The 15,646-nt window shown below is 39.2% G+C and overlaps 1 protein-coding gene across 1 annotated transcript in view; it reads right to left on the bottom strand.

Annotated features, from left to right (window-relative positions):
* Positions 1-9,975: 9,975 nt before the first annotated feature.
* Positions 9,976-15,646, bottom strand: part of SLTM (SAFB-like, transcription modulator) — a 24,287-nt gene continuing 18,616 nt past the window's right edge. The window contains 7 exon segments of the mRNA XM_010020888.1: positions 9,976-10,629; positions 11,002-11,159; positions 11,921-12,071; positions 12,524-12,838; positions 13,723-13,893; positions 14,803-14,927; positions 15,530-15,646. The exon segment at positions 15,530-15,646 is cut by the window's right edge and continues 30 nt beyond it. Of these exon segments, the coding sequence (XP_010019190.1) occupies positions 10,521-10,629; positions 11,002-11,159; positions 11,921-12,071; positions 12,524-12,838; positions 13,723-13,893; positions 14,803-14,927; positions 15,530-15,646 (1,146 nt within the window). The 3' untranslated portion in view covers positions 9,976-10,520.

Genomic DNA, 15,646 nt, shown 5'->3' with positions numbered 1-15,646 from the left:
CCTTCTGAACCTTTTTGATAAAGATTTCTATTTAGCAATTTGTAGATACTTTTGGAAAAGGCTGCTTCTCCTGGACAAGTTACGTATTTGTGCTCTAAGCCTGGGCAAGTGCATTAGTATACAATAATCTGGGAAAGCTAAGGCAGACAGGTGGAATATGACATTCCTGGTTTCAGGTGTTTGGAGAATGTTTGAGGAAGAGGGTTTCTAAACACGCATCCACCAGTAAAAAGCTGCTGTTACAAACCTGGAATGAAAACTAGATGGATAGATGAAGAATGTCTTATTAACTGAAGGGCCAGTTTGTATCACTTTTTTCCCTTTCATGCCTCTTTTGTTTTTCCCACTTTTGTTACACTTTCCCTTTTATAATAATGAATGGGTAGGAGGTGTCTGATACACACACTGTAAATTTAAAGATTTCTCTATTCTCCTGAAAAGTCATGCCCAGAAAAGTGATTTTAATACTTCATGTATGCAGTTCAGATAATTTTCTCTGTCAAAGCAAAGGTGGACGTCTTTTTTCCTTTGCAGGAGCCTAACTTCTTCAAACAAATTAGTGTGATGGAGGATCACCAACATATAATGACTTACCTACTTTAAGCAGATCAGAAAATATTCCAATAGTGTCAATAACAAAGACTTGAAGCCAGAATGTTGTTTAAAAACATTCTGTTACTAGGATTTTTCCAAATTTGTGTATTTACATTTATTTATTGACCTTGAAAAATAAATATGTCGAGCTAAGTGTTTGTATCTTATTATTTTCAGTGACAGTACTGCCACTTTAAATTCCTTTTTGAACAAATCTAGCTGGAGCAGCATTGTGGCTATTGTGTGTATCTTTTCACCCCAAGAAGCTTGCTCAGATTAGAATTCATGTAACATTTCCAGTTTCAGACAGACGTGACTGAAACCTAATATACTGTAGCTACAGTAATGTTGTCATTTGGTCACAGAGGAAGAAGTGTTAAGTGTCAATGCTCATCATGAAGTCTGAACTCCCAGATAATTCAGGTTTCCTTTCAATAAAGGAGTAAAGAGTTTCAGATTATTAGAGATGGCAGACATGCAATTCAAACAGTTCTCTGTTTATATCCTTTTTTCTTTACAGGTCTTGAAGCTTTGGAAAAAAAGGTAAAGAATTCCTGAAATCTAGGACATTGTTCTGCACAGGCTGAGCTTGTTAGTAGCAAAAGTTTTAAGTGGATGAGCTTGTTAATATTCAAAATGAGACACATCTGGAAGCTTTATTTGTACCCCACTGTGACTAAGCACTCCAAAAGCAACTATCACAGTTGGTATCTCTGACAGTATCTGATGATGAAAAAAAATGAACAGAATTGCTTTTATGTGTAACAGTGAGCTTTGAAAACAAAATATTGATGGAGTGCCAGAAAGACAGTGTTTACTTCTGACTGCTTCATTTGCCTCTTTTTTGAAGCTCACGTTCTGGTGAAAGAGTACAGATTTATACTTTAAATCTGTTTATACGATTTAGCATGCACATGCTCCAAATGCCTACATAATATATATATGAAAGTGTGCAGAAAAGTAGAGTAGAACTTTTTTCCACTAGATAAAAACTAGCACGGAAGACAGAATCCTAGAATTTTTTGTTACTGCATTGTAGTTGTGAAATCTAAATACAAGTATTCTTGAAATTAGCAAAAAAAGAGCAGCACTGCCATAGTGATAAATGTTTTTCTAAAAGGCACTTTGTAAATGCTCCAGTGAACCATTCTTCTTGTGATGCTCATGGAATCTGCGACCGAACACAGCAGATCCAAAGGAAGATTGTAACACATGAGGATGAAATTAGCATTCCTGAAAATTCACTTCAACACAATGCAAAAAATACATTTTGTAGCTAGTCATCTAGTTAATATGTGTTCAGATTGTCTTTCCAGAGCTGCTCTTGTGGATCACAGGCACACAGCCTACAGCTGAAGCATATGCTCTTCTATGTACCCTTGCATTGGATTGCCAATCTCCACTCTCATTCGGTATTTCACCTTATTGTCAAATGTTTCTTTTAACTTGTACACACAAGTTCTTGGGAAAAAAATTTCCAGTATGTAATAAAAGGCAATTTGAGTTCTTGAAACTGAATCTTTTGGTTTTTTTTTATACTCAAGTAAAAGCTGAAGATTATGTACATTTAACTGAACCTTTCTTCTTTCCTGCTACAATAGACCTGTAATACACAGCTAGCTCATTGCTTAGATCAGCTTTCTTGCCATTAGTATGCTTATCATAGTCAACTGCTGAAGTTTATACAAAGTACATCCTTAAAGACAGCATATTGAATTAAGAGCTGTATTCATTTTATATAGGAGTAATCTTTTTAAGGCTGTAACCTTAAACAGCAGGTGACTCATGAAATGCAAGTTAATTGATGCAGTATCAGCATTACATAGCATATTAGAGAAAAGAAGAAGTTATAAGCCTTAGTTTGGTTGCAATATAATGCTGACATTTCTTCCATCTATGCTATGATAACAAAACCTCAGTAACAAGAAAAGTCTGACACTGAAAAATATTCATATAGTCTAATGATAGCAAATGTCACATGCAGGAACTTGAACATATGCATTTTATCTTGTGATTCAGTACAGTTACTTTTTGTGAAGCATAACTAGCAATAAACTGTTAGCAGTGTTGTTTTGAGTGGGAAAACTTGGTGAGATGAATGACACTTATACAAAATCATTTATACAAAAGTCAATTTGATGTTAATTTTCATAGTGTTTTCATATAGCTTCTTGTTCAGAGTTTGTTCTTATAGTTGTCCCGTAGAAAAGCAATGTATTTAAGTTCAGCTGTCATCTGCTCTGATGGGGAAGAAGTGCCATAGGGAAATGCGGAGGGGGAAGGAGGCTGGAACATAGAAGTCCCTACAGCACCTCTTGAGATTTAGGGATTTGTCCCTAATTTTGTTTTTATTTTAGCCATAAATAGCTGTAGCCCAGCATGCAGTGGCCAAGTCTTCTCACCTAGGTAAGGAGCAGCAAACTTTATTTCATAGTGGGTTGGTACTGTCTGTCCCTGTACCTCTGTTCTGTACTCTCATAATGCTTCTAGGTCAAGACGAGCTGTTCTGACCCTCTGATAATTTTCAATACTTCTATGAAATGTCAGTTCCCTGCTGGTCAGTTCTGGTCGTTATGTCAGCTCTTACCACTGTGAGCCCTCTTTACCCTGGAGAGTTAGCTCTAGAGAACTTGCTGAAACCTCAAAAGTTCTTTACTGCATTTACAGTTCCTTTTTCTGTGCTAATGGAGAAGCTTCATGTGCAGAAATAAGAACTTCCTTGGGTTTTTGAAGAACTTTAGATGTCTAGTTAATTATCTTTAGAAGTCATGATCCTGTGTTTACCTCTACTTGACAGCATAGCAGAATGTTCAACAGAATGTGTTAGGTTTGGGAAATCCACAGATCAGTTTCAGTACTCAAATAACTGAAGAGTTTGCTCGCTTAGTATAAATATTATGCTTACAAAATAATTTATTGTAACAATATGATAAATAAAGGGATCTTTAATCTGTTGGTGAAACATGAAGCAAGGCACTTGCAAGTGCTTTAATCACTAGTTGAATCACACATTTAAGGAAGCAGGTGGTGGTGCTGTGGCTGAGCCTTGCTGGGGCTAAGGGTGAAATATTGTTTGATATAGTCAGACACTAAGCCAAATGTATGTAGCTCTTGGGGTTGGACAGGGGCACAGGATTGCCTAAGTTACACATTTTCTTTTAATTAAACTCTTAACTGTCCTTTAGTGCTGACCTGATTTCAGTTTAGGTCCCATCCAGCTTCAGTTGTATCTATTGTGAAATTCATAAAGAGGGGAAGTCATCTACCAGTGTCTCATGAGGCACTGCCTTTAGCTCATAGAATCTTAGATTCTCCATCACAGAGCTGGATGAAATAACGTGACATTTAGTCTGTTTCAACGTGCAGTTCATATTCTCTTTTCGTATTGAAGCAATTAGTAAAACTTGCATAGACTTTGAGTTAAGCCTTCACCTGTAATGTTTTGAAGGTGACATTGTGCTTAGCAGTCCTGAAAAACTTCACCTGGCATAGCTTGGCATTCCTACATTTCTAAATGTGTTTCAGGAGAAGCTGGGATAACTGGTAGTTTTGTCTGCAACTTTCTGTTGACTTTTCTGATTCACTGGCACATGCCAAGGAAAGGGTCAAAACTGCAATTAGTAGAAACACCAATGTGTCAGCAAACTTAAACCAGCTGAGTATGGGCTCATCCTTGGGTTGGGTCATTGCTGATTTGGTGAAGTTCCAAAATAACAATATGAAAACAGGCTTTTTTTCCCCCCTTTACATGCACCATCCATATCTAGTCAGTATTTGCACTGGGTATTTTTTCTTAAGGCTTGCTTATGTGGTCAAGTTTGTGAATCTGCTGAGTTAATGTTTATGCTTGTAACTACTACAGCAGTAAATGCTGCTGAGCATACAGGGAGGAACAGATCTGCCTTCAGGCACAGAAATAACACTGACAATCAGTAGTTACATTTACCAACTCTGATGCTTTTACATACAACAGATGTAGACTAGTTAAACTGTAAATAAAGCTCTTCACCATTGCTAAAACATTATTTTTGGCAATGGTAAATTATAAAATTTAATGGAAATCATGAAGTCAGAGAAAAGAAGGTATTAGTGTTGTTACGCACTGCATCTCAAGGAATACAGAATAGGCAGGAGTTGTACAAGATGAGCTGTGTTCAGCCAGATGCTGTTGAAAGGCCGCATTTGATTTGGTGTCCCAGTTCCTTTACTGTAAATTCATGCAGCTCATAAAGACGCAGTGTAGTTTCTGTAGACATAACCATGCCACCTTCAGCTAGTGCTAACGATTTTAATACTGAGGACATGATGATATGGACTTCTCCATGTAATGTATTAATTCCAAGTGCATATTGTCATTAAGTCTGTATTATAATTTAGATGTGCCAGCTATAATAAAGCTAGCGTGATTACTTCTGTCCATGCTATAACTGCACTTCCTTTCTGTGGAAGAAACACAGAAAATTAGATGACTGTTTTCCTATAGACTTTGAAACTACCTTGAAATGCTCTTTATAACACTGTCTTTTTCAGTCTTGGGAAATTAAAGAACATGTAGAAGTTTCTGCAGAAATGTAATGATTTGACACAATGTTTTTCTTGTCTTGTAGTATGTCTATATGGAACAATATTATTTCTCAAAAAACCCCACGTTACCATTTGGTTCTGTAAGAGAATGCTGTTATTTAGTTATATATGCTGCAGTCACCTCTTATAAGTAACAAACTGCTTCATCAGTAGCAAATCTAAGCTGTAGAAATTTCACTGGAAGGATTGAATAAATAGGAAAAGAATTCTTTCTAAACCAAGTGATGCAACATGTTGTTTTTTTCCTACAGTCTCATGTGCACTGCAGGAGGAACAGGTCAGGGCTGTCCTATAGTCACAGGACTTGGTGGTAGCTGAATGGGTCTTATCCTTTTAAACTTCTGGAGCAGTATTGCAATACTTGACGCTTGTCCTAAATCTTTTCCTATTCAGTCCAACTTCATCCCCCCAGATACAGGCATGAGGAGGAACAGGGCACTTCAGTGCAGACTTACACCAGCCAGTTCCATCATTTATTGAAATCTTTGGTAGTTAAGTACCAGCATGTACCAGCTCTGCAAGCAGAGAGCTGGGAGAAACAACTGCCCCTGTACACGAAGCTTCAGCTGGAGCTTCCAGAGGGTTGAGGAAGCTGATGGCCAATACTATTCCTTTGAAAAATCACAGACCAAATGTAGTTTAATCTATGCTGGGTTTAATTCTTCTTTTTCCTTTTCTTTTTTTTCTTTCTTTTTTTTTAAGAGGAAAGCTGCTGTTACATTATCCTGTGTACTTATAGAGAAGAAATTCCGTTTGGTTTTGAATTTAACTGTCTTCAGCTTTCCCAGCTTTTCAGTATGTTACCTGTTCAGCATTTTATGCCTATTGTTTTCAATTTGTCTCTTCCATATTTTGGTGCCAGGGCATCAAGTGGTCTCTTAATTGTAGCGCTTTTGTTGCTGTAGATCAGCCAGAGCCAAAAGGGGCTGGTTCATTAATTACTGGTTTTGTTTACATTTGAATTCTAGTGAAGTCCTTCAAAGTTTGAAACAGGTTCTAGATGAGGTGAGTAACTAACAGTGTTTTGGGGTTTTTGGCCAATCGCACCCCCTAACTACTGTAGGAAAAACATTGCTGTGGAAAGAAAATCCTCCTTTTGCTTGGAAGATAGTAGCCGTTTGTCTTCAAGAACCAGTGCAGATAGATAGAGTGAACTGATGAACCTGCACATTTACAAGTCAGCGTTTGCATTTCTATCATGAATAGTTGCAATAATGACGTGTCTGTATTTCCTCTGTTTCTGGGTTTTTTACATGCTCTCTCTTTGGGGTACAATGATTTCAAGAGACAAAGCTGTGCTAGCATGTTTCTTCACTGGTATTTTGGTAACTCTTGAAATCACTAGTGCTGTTACATTCTGTTAGAGAGTGTGACAGGACACACAATTAAAGCACAGACCTTCACTGAATAGGCAGGCTTCTGGTTTTGATACAGTTTGTCCTCGCAAAAAGGAAACAGTTAATACTCCTCTCCCATTGCTGTTGGACAAATTATGTCAGTCATGGACGGTCTGAGGTTTTTTCCCCTGTATTTCTGCAGTCTGTAATCACTGTTTACAGGTCAGGCCCCCCAAAAATTGATAGTGGTACTTCAAAGTCGCAGAATGTTAATACCTTACAGCAACTGTCTTTATAAGGGAATGAACAATACTGTCATCAGTTCCCCCACAATAACCTTACAGAGCTTTAAGTGACAGTTTTGGTTTAACTTTCACACTATAGCTTTCAGTGAAAGAAGTTTTTATCAAGGTTTTCATAAATAATTTTTGATTATGCTTTTATCTAGTCTAGCTATTACTTGTACAACATTTGATAGTCACCTTCTACATATACATGTAAGCTTATTAAAGAAACTATGGATAAAACTGGTGAAACAGAATCATAGAATGGTTACTGTCAGAAAAGGCCTTAAAATCTAGTTCCAACCCCTGCTATGGGCAGTGATGTCTCACACTAGACCAGATTGCTCAAGGCCATGTCCAACCAGGCCTTAAACACTGCCAGGCTTGTTCCAGTGCCTCACCACTCTCACAGTAAAGAACTTGTATCTATCTAACCTAAATCTCCTGGTTTAGTTTAAACACGTTGCCCCTTGTCTTGTCACTACAGTCCCTAATGAAGGGTCCCTCCCCAGCATCCTTACAGGCCCCCTCGAAGGCTGCTCTGAGGTCTCCACGCAGCTTCTCCAGGCTGAGCAGCCCCAACTTTCTCAGCCTGTCTTCGTACAGGAGGTGCTCCAGTCCTCTTATCATCCTCGTGGCCTCCTCTGGACTTGCCCCAACAGCTCCATGTCCTCTTTATGTTGAGGACACCAGAACTGCATGTAGTACTTAGAGTGAGATCTCACAAGAGCAGATAGACATACAAAAATGAATCCTGCAGAAGTTGCCCCTAGTTGTCCGGTGTTAATTTATTACTTTAACTGTCTTGACTGGCTCCTTTTATATATATATATAGATATACACATATATATATAATTTGAATCTAAAAAGATTGGTGTATTTTAGGAAAGTTCTTAAAGACACCCAGATCAGTGATGTCTTCAAGAGGCCATGCTTAGACCCACCAGAATTGTGCAACTGCCGTGATGAACCAGCAGTTTAGTTGTGAGCCTGTTAGTTACCTAATGTTTACTTTGCTCCCTATAGCTACTATTAGAAGGAAATCCGAAAATCAAAGCTAATATAAGCTACTGGAGATTTGCCAAGAGAGGGAAGAAGTTACACTTTTAAAAAGCATAGTTCAGAAGTGCACAACTCCTTTGATTCTGGTCCTGCAGTATCAGTTGTACCAATGTATGCGCCTGAAATCCTCTTCATCACGATGTTACACCATTATCCCATGTTGTAACGGCATCTAGTTCAACTACTGAATGTTTTGCATTTTAAAAGCCTTAATTGTTTATATTGTATTCATGTTTTTAAAGACTCTAAGGAAACAACATTTTCCTTGTAAATTGTTAAAACCATTTTGAACACTTAAATAAGTTTCAGAGAAGTCTAGAGCTGTATCTTAATACTCCTTCTTGTTTGTGTACCACGGAAGAAAACACTGTTATGTTCTTTCCTCTTTTAAAGTGTCTCCAGTTATCAGCCTCTCCATAGTTTAAGGTATTTAACCTACTGAGATTTATTTTGGTTAACAGTCTTCTGAAAGTTGTTATATGTAAATAAATTTAAGTGAGCAAACTTAAATAAACTTTTTGTTTAGGTATTTATGTTCTTTCCTAATAATAAAGGTTGGCTGAAATCCTTAAAAAAACCCAACAAACCACCTCACTCTGGCAAAGGAGAGACTTCTGATCTGAGCGTTTCATAAATTCAAGGGGTTTGGCAATTTGATTTCAATCAAGACATCCCCCCTTTCCCATCACCCTCGTTTGTTTCAGTTTTTTAAATCAAGTATCTTATGCACGATAACACTTAAAAAATAAGCAAGAATGTCAGGAAATACTATGTATGCATTCCAGCTGTTAAATGATCTATCCAGGCTTGTTTACTGTTGGCAAGATTAATCACATCTCCAGTTCTGCATCTCCCTATAGCTTTGTCTTTTAAAGGCAGAAGCTTTCGTATTTCCCATTTGATCCAGTCACTACAAATCCATCCTGGAGCAAACGTTTGTGTGTATGTTGTCACATCTAAAGCAGCCTGCACTGCAGCCACACGGATACGTTGGGTTTAAAATGCACTGGTTTAACTTGTACTTTCTTTTGGAAATTCCTGCAGAAAACCCCTCAGTAAACTGAACTTCTTAATTTTTTGTCTGAGAGTTGAACAATGGAGAAGTTGTATCAAGTGCACCAAGATAAGTTACTTATTGGATAAATGTGTCCTGACACACTTGCTGATAGTGTATTTATCCTGTTTAAACATAAATATTCACAGAGGATTAATTCTAGAAAATGCTGTTGTAGCAGGTTCCTCTCTCCTCCCATCTTTGCTCCTTACTCAAAACCAACTTAGTTTAACTAATATGCTGCTATTAATTGCTCTGAAACACTGCTGATACTTAGCAGTTCTTCCACACAGCAAACAGACTGCAGCTAAGATCCATATGCAACGTGAGCATGCTCTTACGAGCTCTTGCCTTAGAATTCATTATTTAAATCTTTAAAAGACAGTCTGGACCAATAAAAGATTCCAGTTCTTATTCAAAGACTATTTTACAAGACCTTACGTTCTGTTAGCAAGGTCCTATGTTCATTTCTGTTCACTATCCAGTCTGGTAAAGCTATGTGGTGGATTAGATTTGCCTTTTTTTAACTTGCTGAACAGCAGCACTGTAACTACAGTCTTAGGCTGAGTGGGCGATAGGTAAGTCTTGGACTGAGTACCTAACACTTCTGATGGGGCCCATCAAGAAAGATTTAACATGGGCCATTCACTGTTAAACAAAACCAGAAGGTTTACAAAGATGCATCCCTTGTGCTTGAGACCACATCAACAATTGTAGGTGTATCTGAACAATGTGTAGGATTCCTCAGGCACTATAAGCAAAGTTCCTTGTGGTGGTCTTGTGTAAAAACCAGTCATATCAAAGTTCTGCTGCAGCTCTGCTAAAGAACAGACTGAAAGTTGTTTCTTTAGGCCTCACATGAGTATTCCTCTATTATTTGTACTAACCTTTCTTGTGCTATCAACTGTGCTTCTAGATTTTCAATTCAATTATAGTGAAGGAGACAAAGTAGTTTTAGTTGGAAGCTAACAGTACCTGTGTTTTGATTTGCTGCACCAACATGTCTGCTTCACTGTCTTCCTTCCCCAAAGACTGCTGCAAAGACTTACTAGAAGCTATACAGAATATGAAGGTTTATTTCAAAAGAATACATTTGCAAGAATACACATAATGCACTCGATGTAACAGGACCTTCTGCAAAAATAGGTTACATAATACCCAGTAATGAAAGAACAATCTTAGTTCTCTACAAATTAGAAAGCAGAGAGAATAGCCTGGACAACCTTCAAAATGGAGGTTAGAGTTGTGTATGTTGTGAGAAGTAGCTAACCTTAAAGCGTGACACCACAGAGCTAATGCTGGTAAATCAAACTACTAGCACATGGCTGCAAACTATTCTTTTATACAGGATTAACAAATATTTTGGTTCCAATTTGTTTTTTTACACAGCTTTAGTGCCTCAGGGAAAATGCTTATCAAAGATACACAAAAACTATCCAAAATTACAACGTAACTATTAAAATGCCTCCAAAATTGAGAGGAAAGTAATCATGTTAAATTAAAAAAATTTAACCAGGACTTCCAGACAAGGTTTCCTGTGTTTTAATCAGAGAAAGTTTACAAGAGATTTCAATAAGTTATCTTGAAACCAAGCAGCTGTAGGTCTTAGAATCTTCGTGGAGGTCCACCTTTAAATGGTTTAAATCCTGAGCCACTTCCCCTCTGCATGGAATTGCCTGTGATCTGTACAACTCTATTAATTGGTGAAGAATTACTGGAAACAAAGGTTTTAAAAAAGTGTTAAGTAATGGTAAGTATCCAAACTCTTGGTGTACAAGTAAGAACATAGTTACGTCTCGTATCACCCCACTGTTAAACTCTAAGTCTCAAAAGAGACTTGAAACCATGCAAGAGAAGAGACTTTGCAAGAAGTCACTTGTTTCTGTGCAGGTGCACAGTACTGCCACGAGCAATACGACAGTTGTGGAGCCATGTGCTGCCATGGGAGAGATGGGTTTGTGTGCTGCGCCGCAACAACCCGTCCACAGAAAGTAACGCTGCTTGCACCGAGGCTATCATACTTCCTAAGCATAACCTACGCTTGAGAGCTCACTAGCAAGTTGAGAGGAAGGAGTACTTTTTGTACCTTGTATGCGGAGACATCATGCCACCTCCTCCACGGCCATCTCCCATTCTCCTTGTGTCATGATACCCACTTCCTTGAGAACTAGGTCCATGCCATTCTTTCCTTGGTCCAGTTTCACGACTGTGGCGCTCAACAACGTGTCTGTCCTCATTATAGTGCTAGGAAGAAAGTGACAGTCATTTCCAGAACTAAAGGAGTACTCTTTTTTTTTCAGCAGGAAACAAGCTTTTCAAGAAAGCTAAACTTACAGTATAAACTTAAAATATACAGAACTCAAGCATCTTTTAAGACTTCAGACCAGAGGTAGCTAACCCATGCTTACAAGAGTCCTGTTAAAAGTAACAAAAAACGGAATTTGCAACAATGCCTATGTGGGTATGCAGGGAGTAAAGTGCAGTGGACTCATACTTTACTCCCAGTTCTGGCCTGATCTTGTATAAGCACTATGTTCCATATAGCTAGAGAAAGACTATTCTTTTTAAATGCTTCAAGATCTCATGGCATGGACCAGTCTGGTCTGTAGACTTCAAAGACAAGTCTTACAGAAGACTTTCTCTCTCTTTCTTTCTCTCAGCAACAACGCTCTGCAGATTACAACAAACAACGCTGCAGTAGTGGGCAACGCAAGGTCAGGACCCTGAAAACACGTGACAACAAACTCATAAAAGCCTAATCGGCAACTCATTCCGGTGGTGTTCTGACCTACCTGAAAGATGCTAGACAAAAAGAATTGGGGATGTTTTCTGCAATTTCTTGGCTTATTAAAACACCCAGAAAAAAAAGAACTTTTAAAATGAACTAACTTCCCAATAGCCAGAAGGCTTGGTGGTCATTGCTGTGACGGTACACAGCCACTTTCCAGGGTGATTTTGCATTTTCCTGTCTCACCCATGCACACAAACACAAGAAGATGACTCACTTGTCCTCCCCCTCTTTCTCCCATCACGCCTCGTTCTCCTTCTCTGCTTCCATACCCAGAAGCACTGCTACGGCTGCCAGGAGGTGCACCTCTCACGTGGCCGGACACTTCTCTTCCTGATCGATCCGACCTCTCGCTTCTGTAAAAATTGCTTTTATCAAAATTTTGGTTTCAGTATAAGAGAACTGGTACCAAATCACAGCACATGCAGACTTCAAAGATTCCCTTTCATTTTTCGGGTTCCTCGCAAGCTGCAGTTAGCTTCTTAGAAACATTCTTTCAGATCTATGTAGCTCTCTGAATAGTTAGAGCTTGCATGTTACTTGTTTACATCTGCATTCTTGCACAAAAGCCTCCTTACTCTGTGTTGCTACACACAGTTAGGACTAGGCTGCTGGGAGTCAGCGGCAAGTTTACAGATGAGCTTTAGCGTATGTGACAACCTACACACAATTTTTTCTAAGGCATTTGGAAAGTGACTTTGCCATTCTTTAGCAGGGGGTCTGCTCACTCTGCACAGTGATTCTTGAGGAATTGCTACTATGGGTAAACTCCACAAGAATCAGCACGTTCACTAGTTCATTGATTAGCCAGAACATTTACCTGCCATCCCGTTTGTCTGTGCTTATGCTTCCCTCGCTCTTCCAATTTGTTTGCCTAGGTGGATTTGAACCAGTCTCTCTTGGATGTCGACCATGTGGTATTTCAGGTCTGTCATGAATTATCACTGTTCTTCTTTCATCTCTGTCTCCTCGCACTTCTCGTCTGTCTGTATCTCGAAGTTCACTTCTTGGTTGTGGTGGTTCATTTCTTCTGGACTCACTGAAGTTCTTGGGATACCTCTCAAACCCTGGCTCTTCTCTTCGTGCTGTTGGACGAGTCTTTTTTGCTTCACCTTGATTTACAAAACGTTCTCGCCTAAGTTGTTAAAGTAGGAAAAAATCATTTGCTTGTCTCTCATTTTCCCACTTCTCTGCACATGGAAGCACAACGTGAGCATACAAAAATATCTTCATATTACATGTTTATCACCATATATGTGACATGCATCTCAAAGATCCTTCCCACCTAAATTGTATTTATTTCTACAACTGTGATGTTGAGCTCGAGTCCTAACAGCCAGTTTAACATTTCTTTATGCATTTATCAGTTCGCTTTTTGGTCAGTATAATTTAAGCAATTGTAGGGCCTTCTTTTTGCCTGGTATGAAGCAGAAGGAATGCTAGATTTTGAGTCAGCTACAAAATATAGTATTAGTTCACTGCAGCACAAAAGTACAAGTCTGGAAACCACAATTACGTGGCCTTAACTTTATAACTGGTTATTGCAGAAGTTTAATGGAAACATAAAAATGGAACTGTAACCAGCATTTACTGCACAGTAAATTTACTGTGTGGATCCTCATGATTGTGGCTTGGGAAAGAAACGCTCTTAACTCTGATTGTATCAGTTGCTTCTAGCCTTGCTTCTTAAGAAGGTAAATAACCCATGTAGGACAGATCTAATCCACTGGAACCCACTTATGGCTAGATGTGAAAGAGGAATAATCACAACAATTCTTTTGAAGTGTTACCCAGAAGAGACCACCAGGCAGCTAACTTAAAGTCCTCAGAGAAAAGCAAATTAGATTCCATGGTATAAATGGCCAACCCTGAAGACACAAGAAGTTTTGGAACACTACTGCAATTCTATTGCATCAGAACTCTGTAAAGCCTTTAGCACTATTCTAAATTTTGAAGAGTTAGAAGTGAAATGCAAAGAGATGTGGGCAGGCAAACACTTGCCCTGTTATCTAAACTTACCTATCAAAAGAAGATGATGGAACAGAAGAACCTTCTGGATATCGTCCCCGTTCTCTGTGATCAAAATCATTAAACCTGTTCTGCTGGCGACTGTAATCTGAACTGTGACTAAAACGTGCATCGGTATCAAGAGCCATCTTCTTATTCTCATTCCAGTAAGGATCATCTCTCCTTTAAACAAAACAAAGGAATCCTCATCAGTTACATGGATCCAAATCATAGAATCATAGAATGGTTTGGGTTGGAAAGGACCTTAAGATCATCTAGTTCCAACCCCCTGCCATGCGCAGGGACACCTTGCACTCAGCTATGTCACTTGAACACCGCCAGGGTTGGAGCATTCACAACCTCCTTGGGCAACCCATTCCAGTGCCTCACCACCCTCACTGTAAAGAACTTATATCTAACCTAAACTTCCCCTGTTTAAGTTTAAACCCATTACCCCTTGTCCTACCACTACAGTCCCTAATGAAGAGTCCCTCCCCAGCATCCCTGTAGGCCCCCTTCAGATATTGGAAGGCTGCTATGAGGTCTCCACACAGCTTCTCTTCTCCAGGCTGAACAGCCCCAACTTTCTTAACCTGTCTTCGTAAGGGAGGTGCTCCAGTTCTCTTATCATCCTCGTGGCCCTCCTCTGGACTTGCTCCAACAGCTCCATGTCCTTTTTATGTTGGGGACACCAGCACTGCACAAAGTACTGCAAATGGGGTCTCACAAGAGCAGAGTAGAGGGGCAGGATCACCTCCTTCGACCTGATGGTCACACTTCTTTTGATGCAGCCCAGGATACGGTTGGTTTCTGGGCTGCGAGCACACGCTGCCGGCAAACGTACTGAAATGTGTTAAGCTCTTTGTGTACTATAAGAATTAAATCACAGGATGCTTCCCTTGTTTCAAAACTCTCCTACAGATAAAGTAGGTTTCATGCTTGGCATAAACTGATGTCAAAACCAAACACCTGAAAGCCAGCTCTTCTGTGAAGACTTGTTCCAGGTACAAATGCATTTTCGAGTCTGACACAAGCGTAGCATCAGTTTCTTTTACTGAGCACCGTCAAACCATGGTCTGAGAATTGGCTTACCTGTGATCTACATCACGTGGACGTTTCAAAGAATTTCTCTTCTCCTGTTCGTAACGCAGTTGCTGCTGCTGTCGACGAAGTTCCTCCCTTTCACGTGCAATACGCTCCGCTTCTTTTCGACGTTCCTGCGATGAGAGGGAAGGGTGAACAAACACAACAAACAGAACAGGCCTTTATTAGAGATACCTATGTAACAGTTATCAAGTATTAATTCCATATACTTGCTAATTTTCTGTCATAGGCTACCTAATACAATTAATCCTTGGATAGCATCTAAGATTAAAAAGCATATGGAATACTTTTCCAAAAAAAACTAGACAACAGATCTGGAGAAGCTATTGGCTATTAGGTAGAAGTATCTCCAGTTAAGTTCTTGCTCTGCTACTGTATTTGTTGTGCAGGAACACACACATTAAGTTAGCACTGATATTCTCTAGGGAACATGTGGTAAAGTTACAGAAGGCTTGTATGACAATGTGATCTGATGTAGTTTCTTTTTAGAGACAGACACGTATAGCCACCACATAAACCAGTAATGAGAATTTGCTATCAAATTACTCACAAGTCAAGCAAAAAAGATAAAGATTTATACTCTGGACTTTGCAGTGTTTGGTTGATTCTTTTATGGGCTGGGTGAAAGGGTGAAGAGAAAAATTCACTGCAAGTGCCAACTGGGTTATACTCCAAAACGATACTGCACTGCAGCCCAAAACAGAAATACGCACACCTGCTCAATACGGACACGCTCTCTTTCCAAACGCTCCCGTTCCATCCTTTCCCTCTCTAGCTTTTGCCTTTCAATTTCTAATCGTTCCCTTTCTCTCTGCAAGCACTCTTCTCGTTC

The sequence above is a fragment of the Nestor notabilis genome, unplaced genomic scaffold (genome assembly GCF_000696875.1).
Source record: "Nestor notabilis isolate BGI_N333 unplaced genomic scaffold, ASM69687v1 scaffold6278, whole genome shotgun sequence".
Classification (NCBI taxonomy): domain Eukaryota; kingdom Metazoa; phylum Chordata; class Aves; order Psittaciformes; family Psittacidae; genus Nestor; species Nestor notabilis.
Note: the sequence above shows the minus strand (reverse complement) of the source record. Positions and strands in the feature narration are given on the sequence as shown.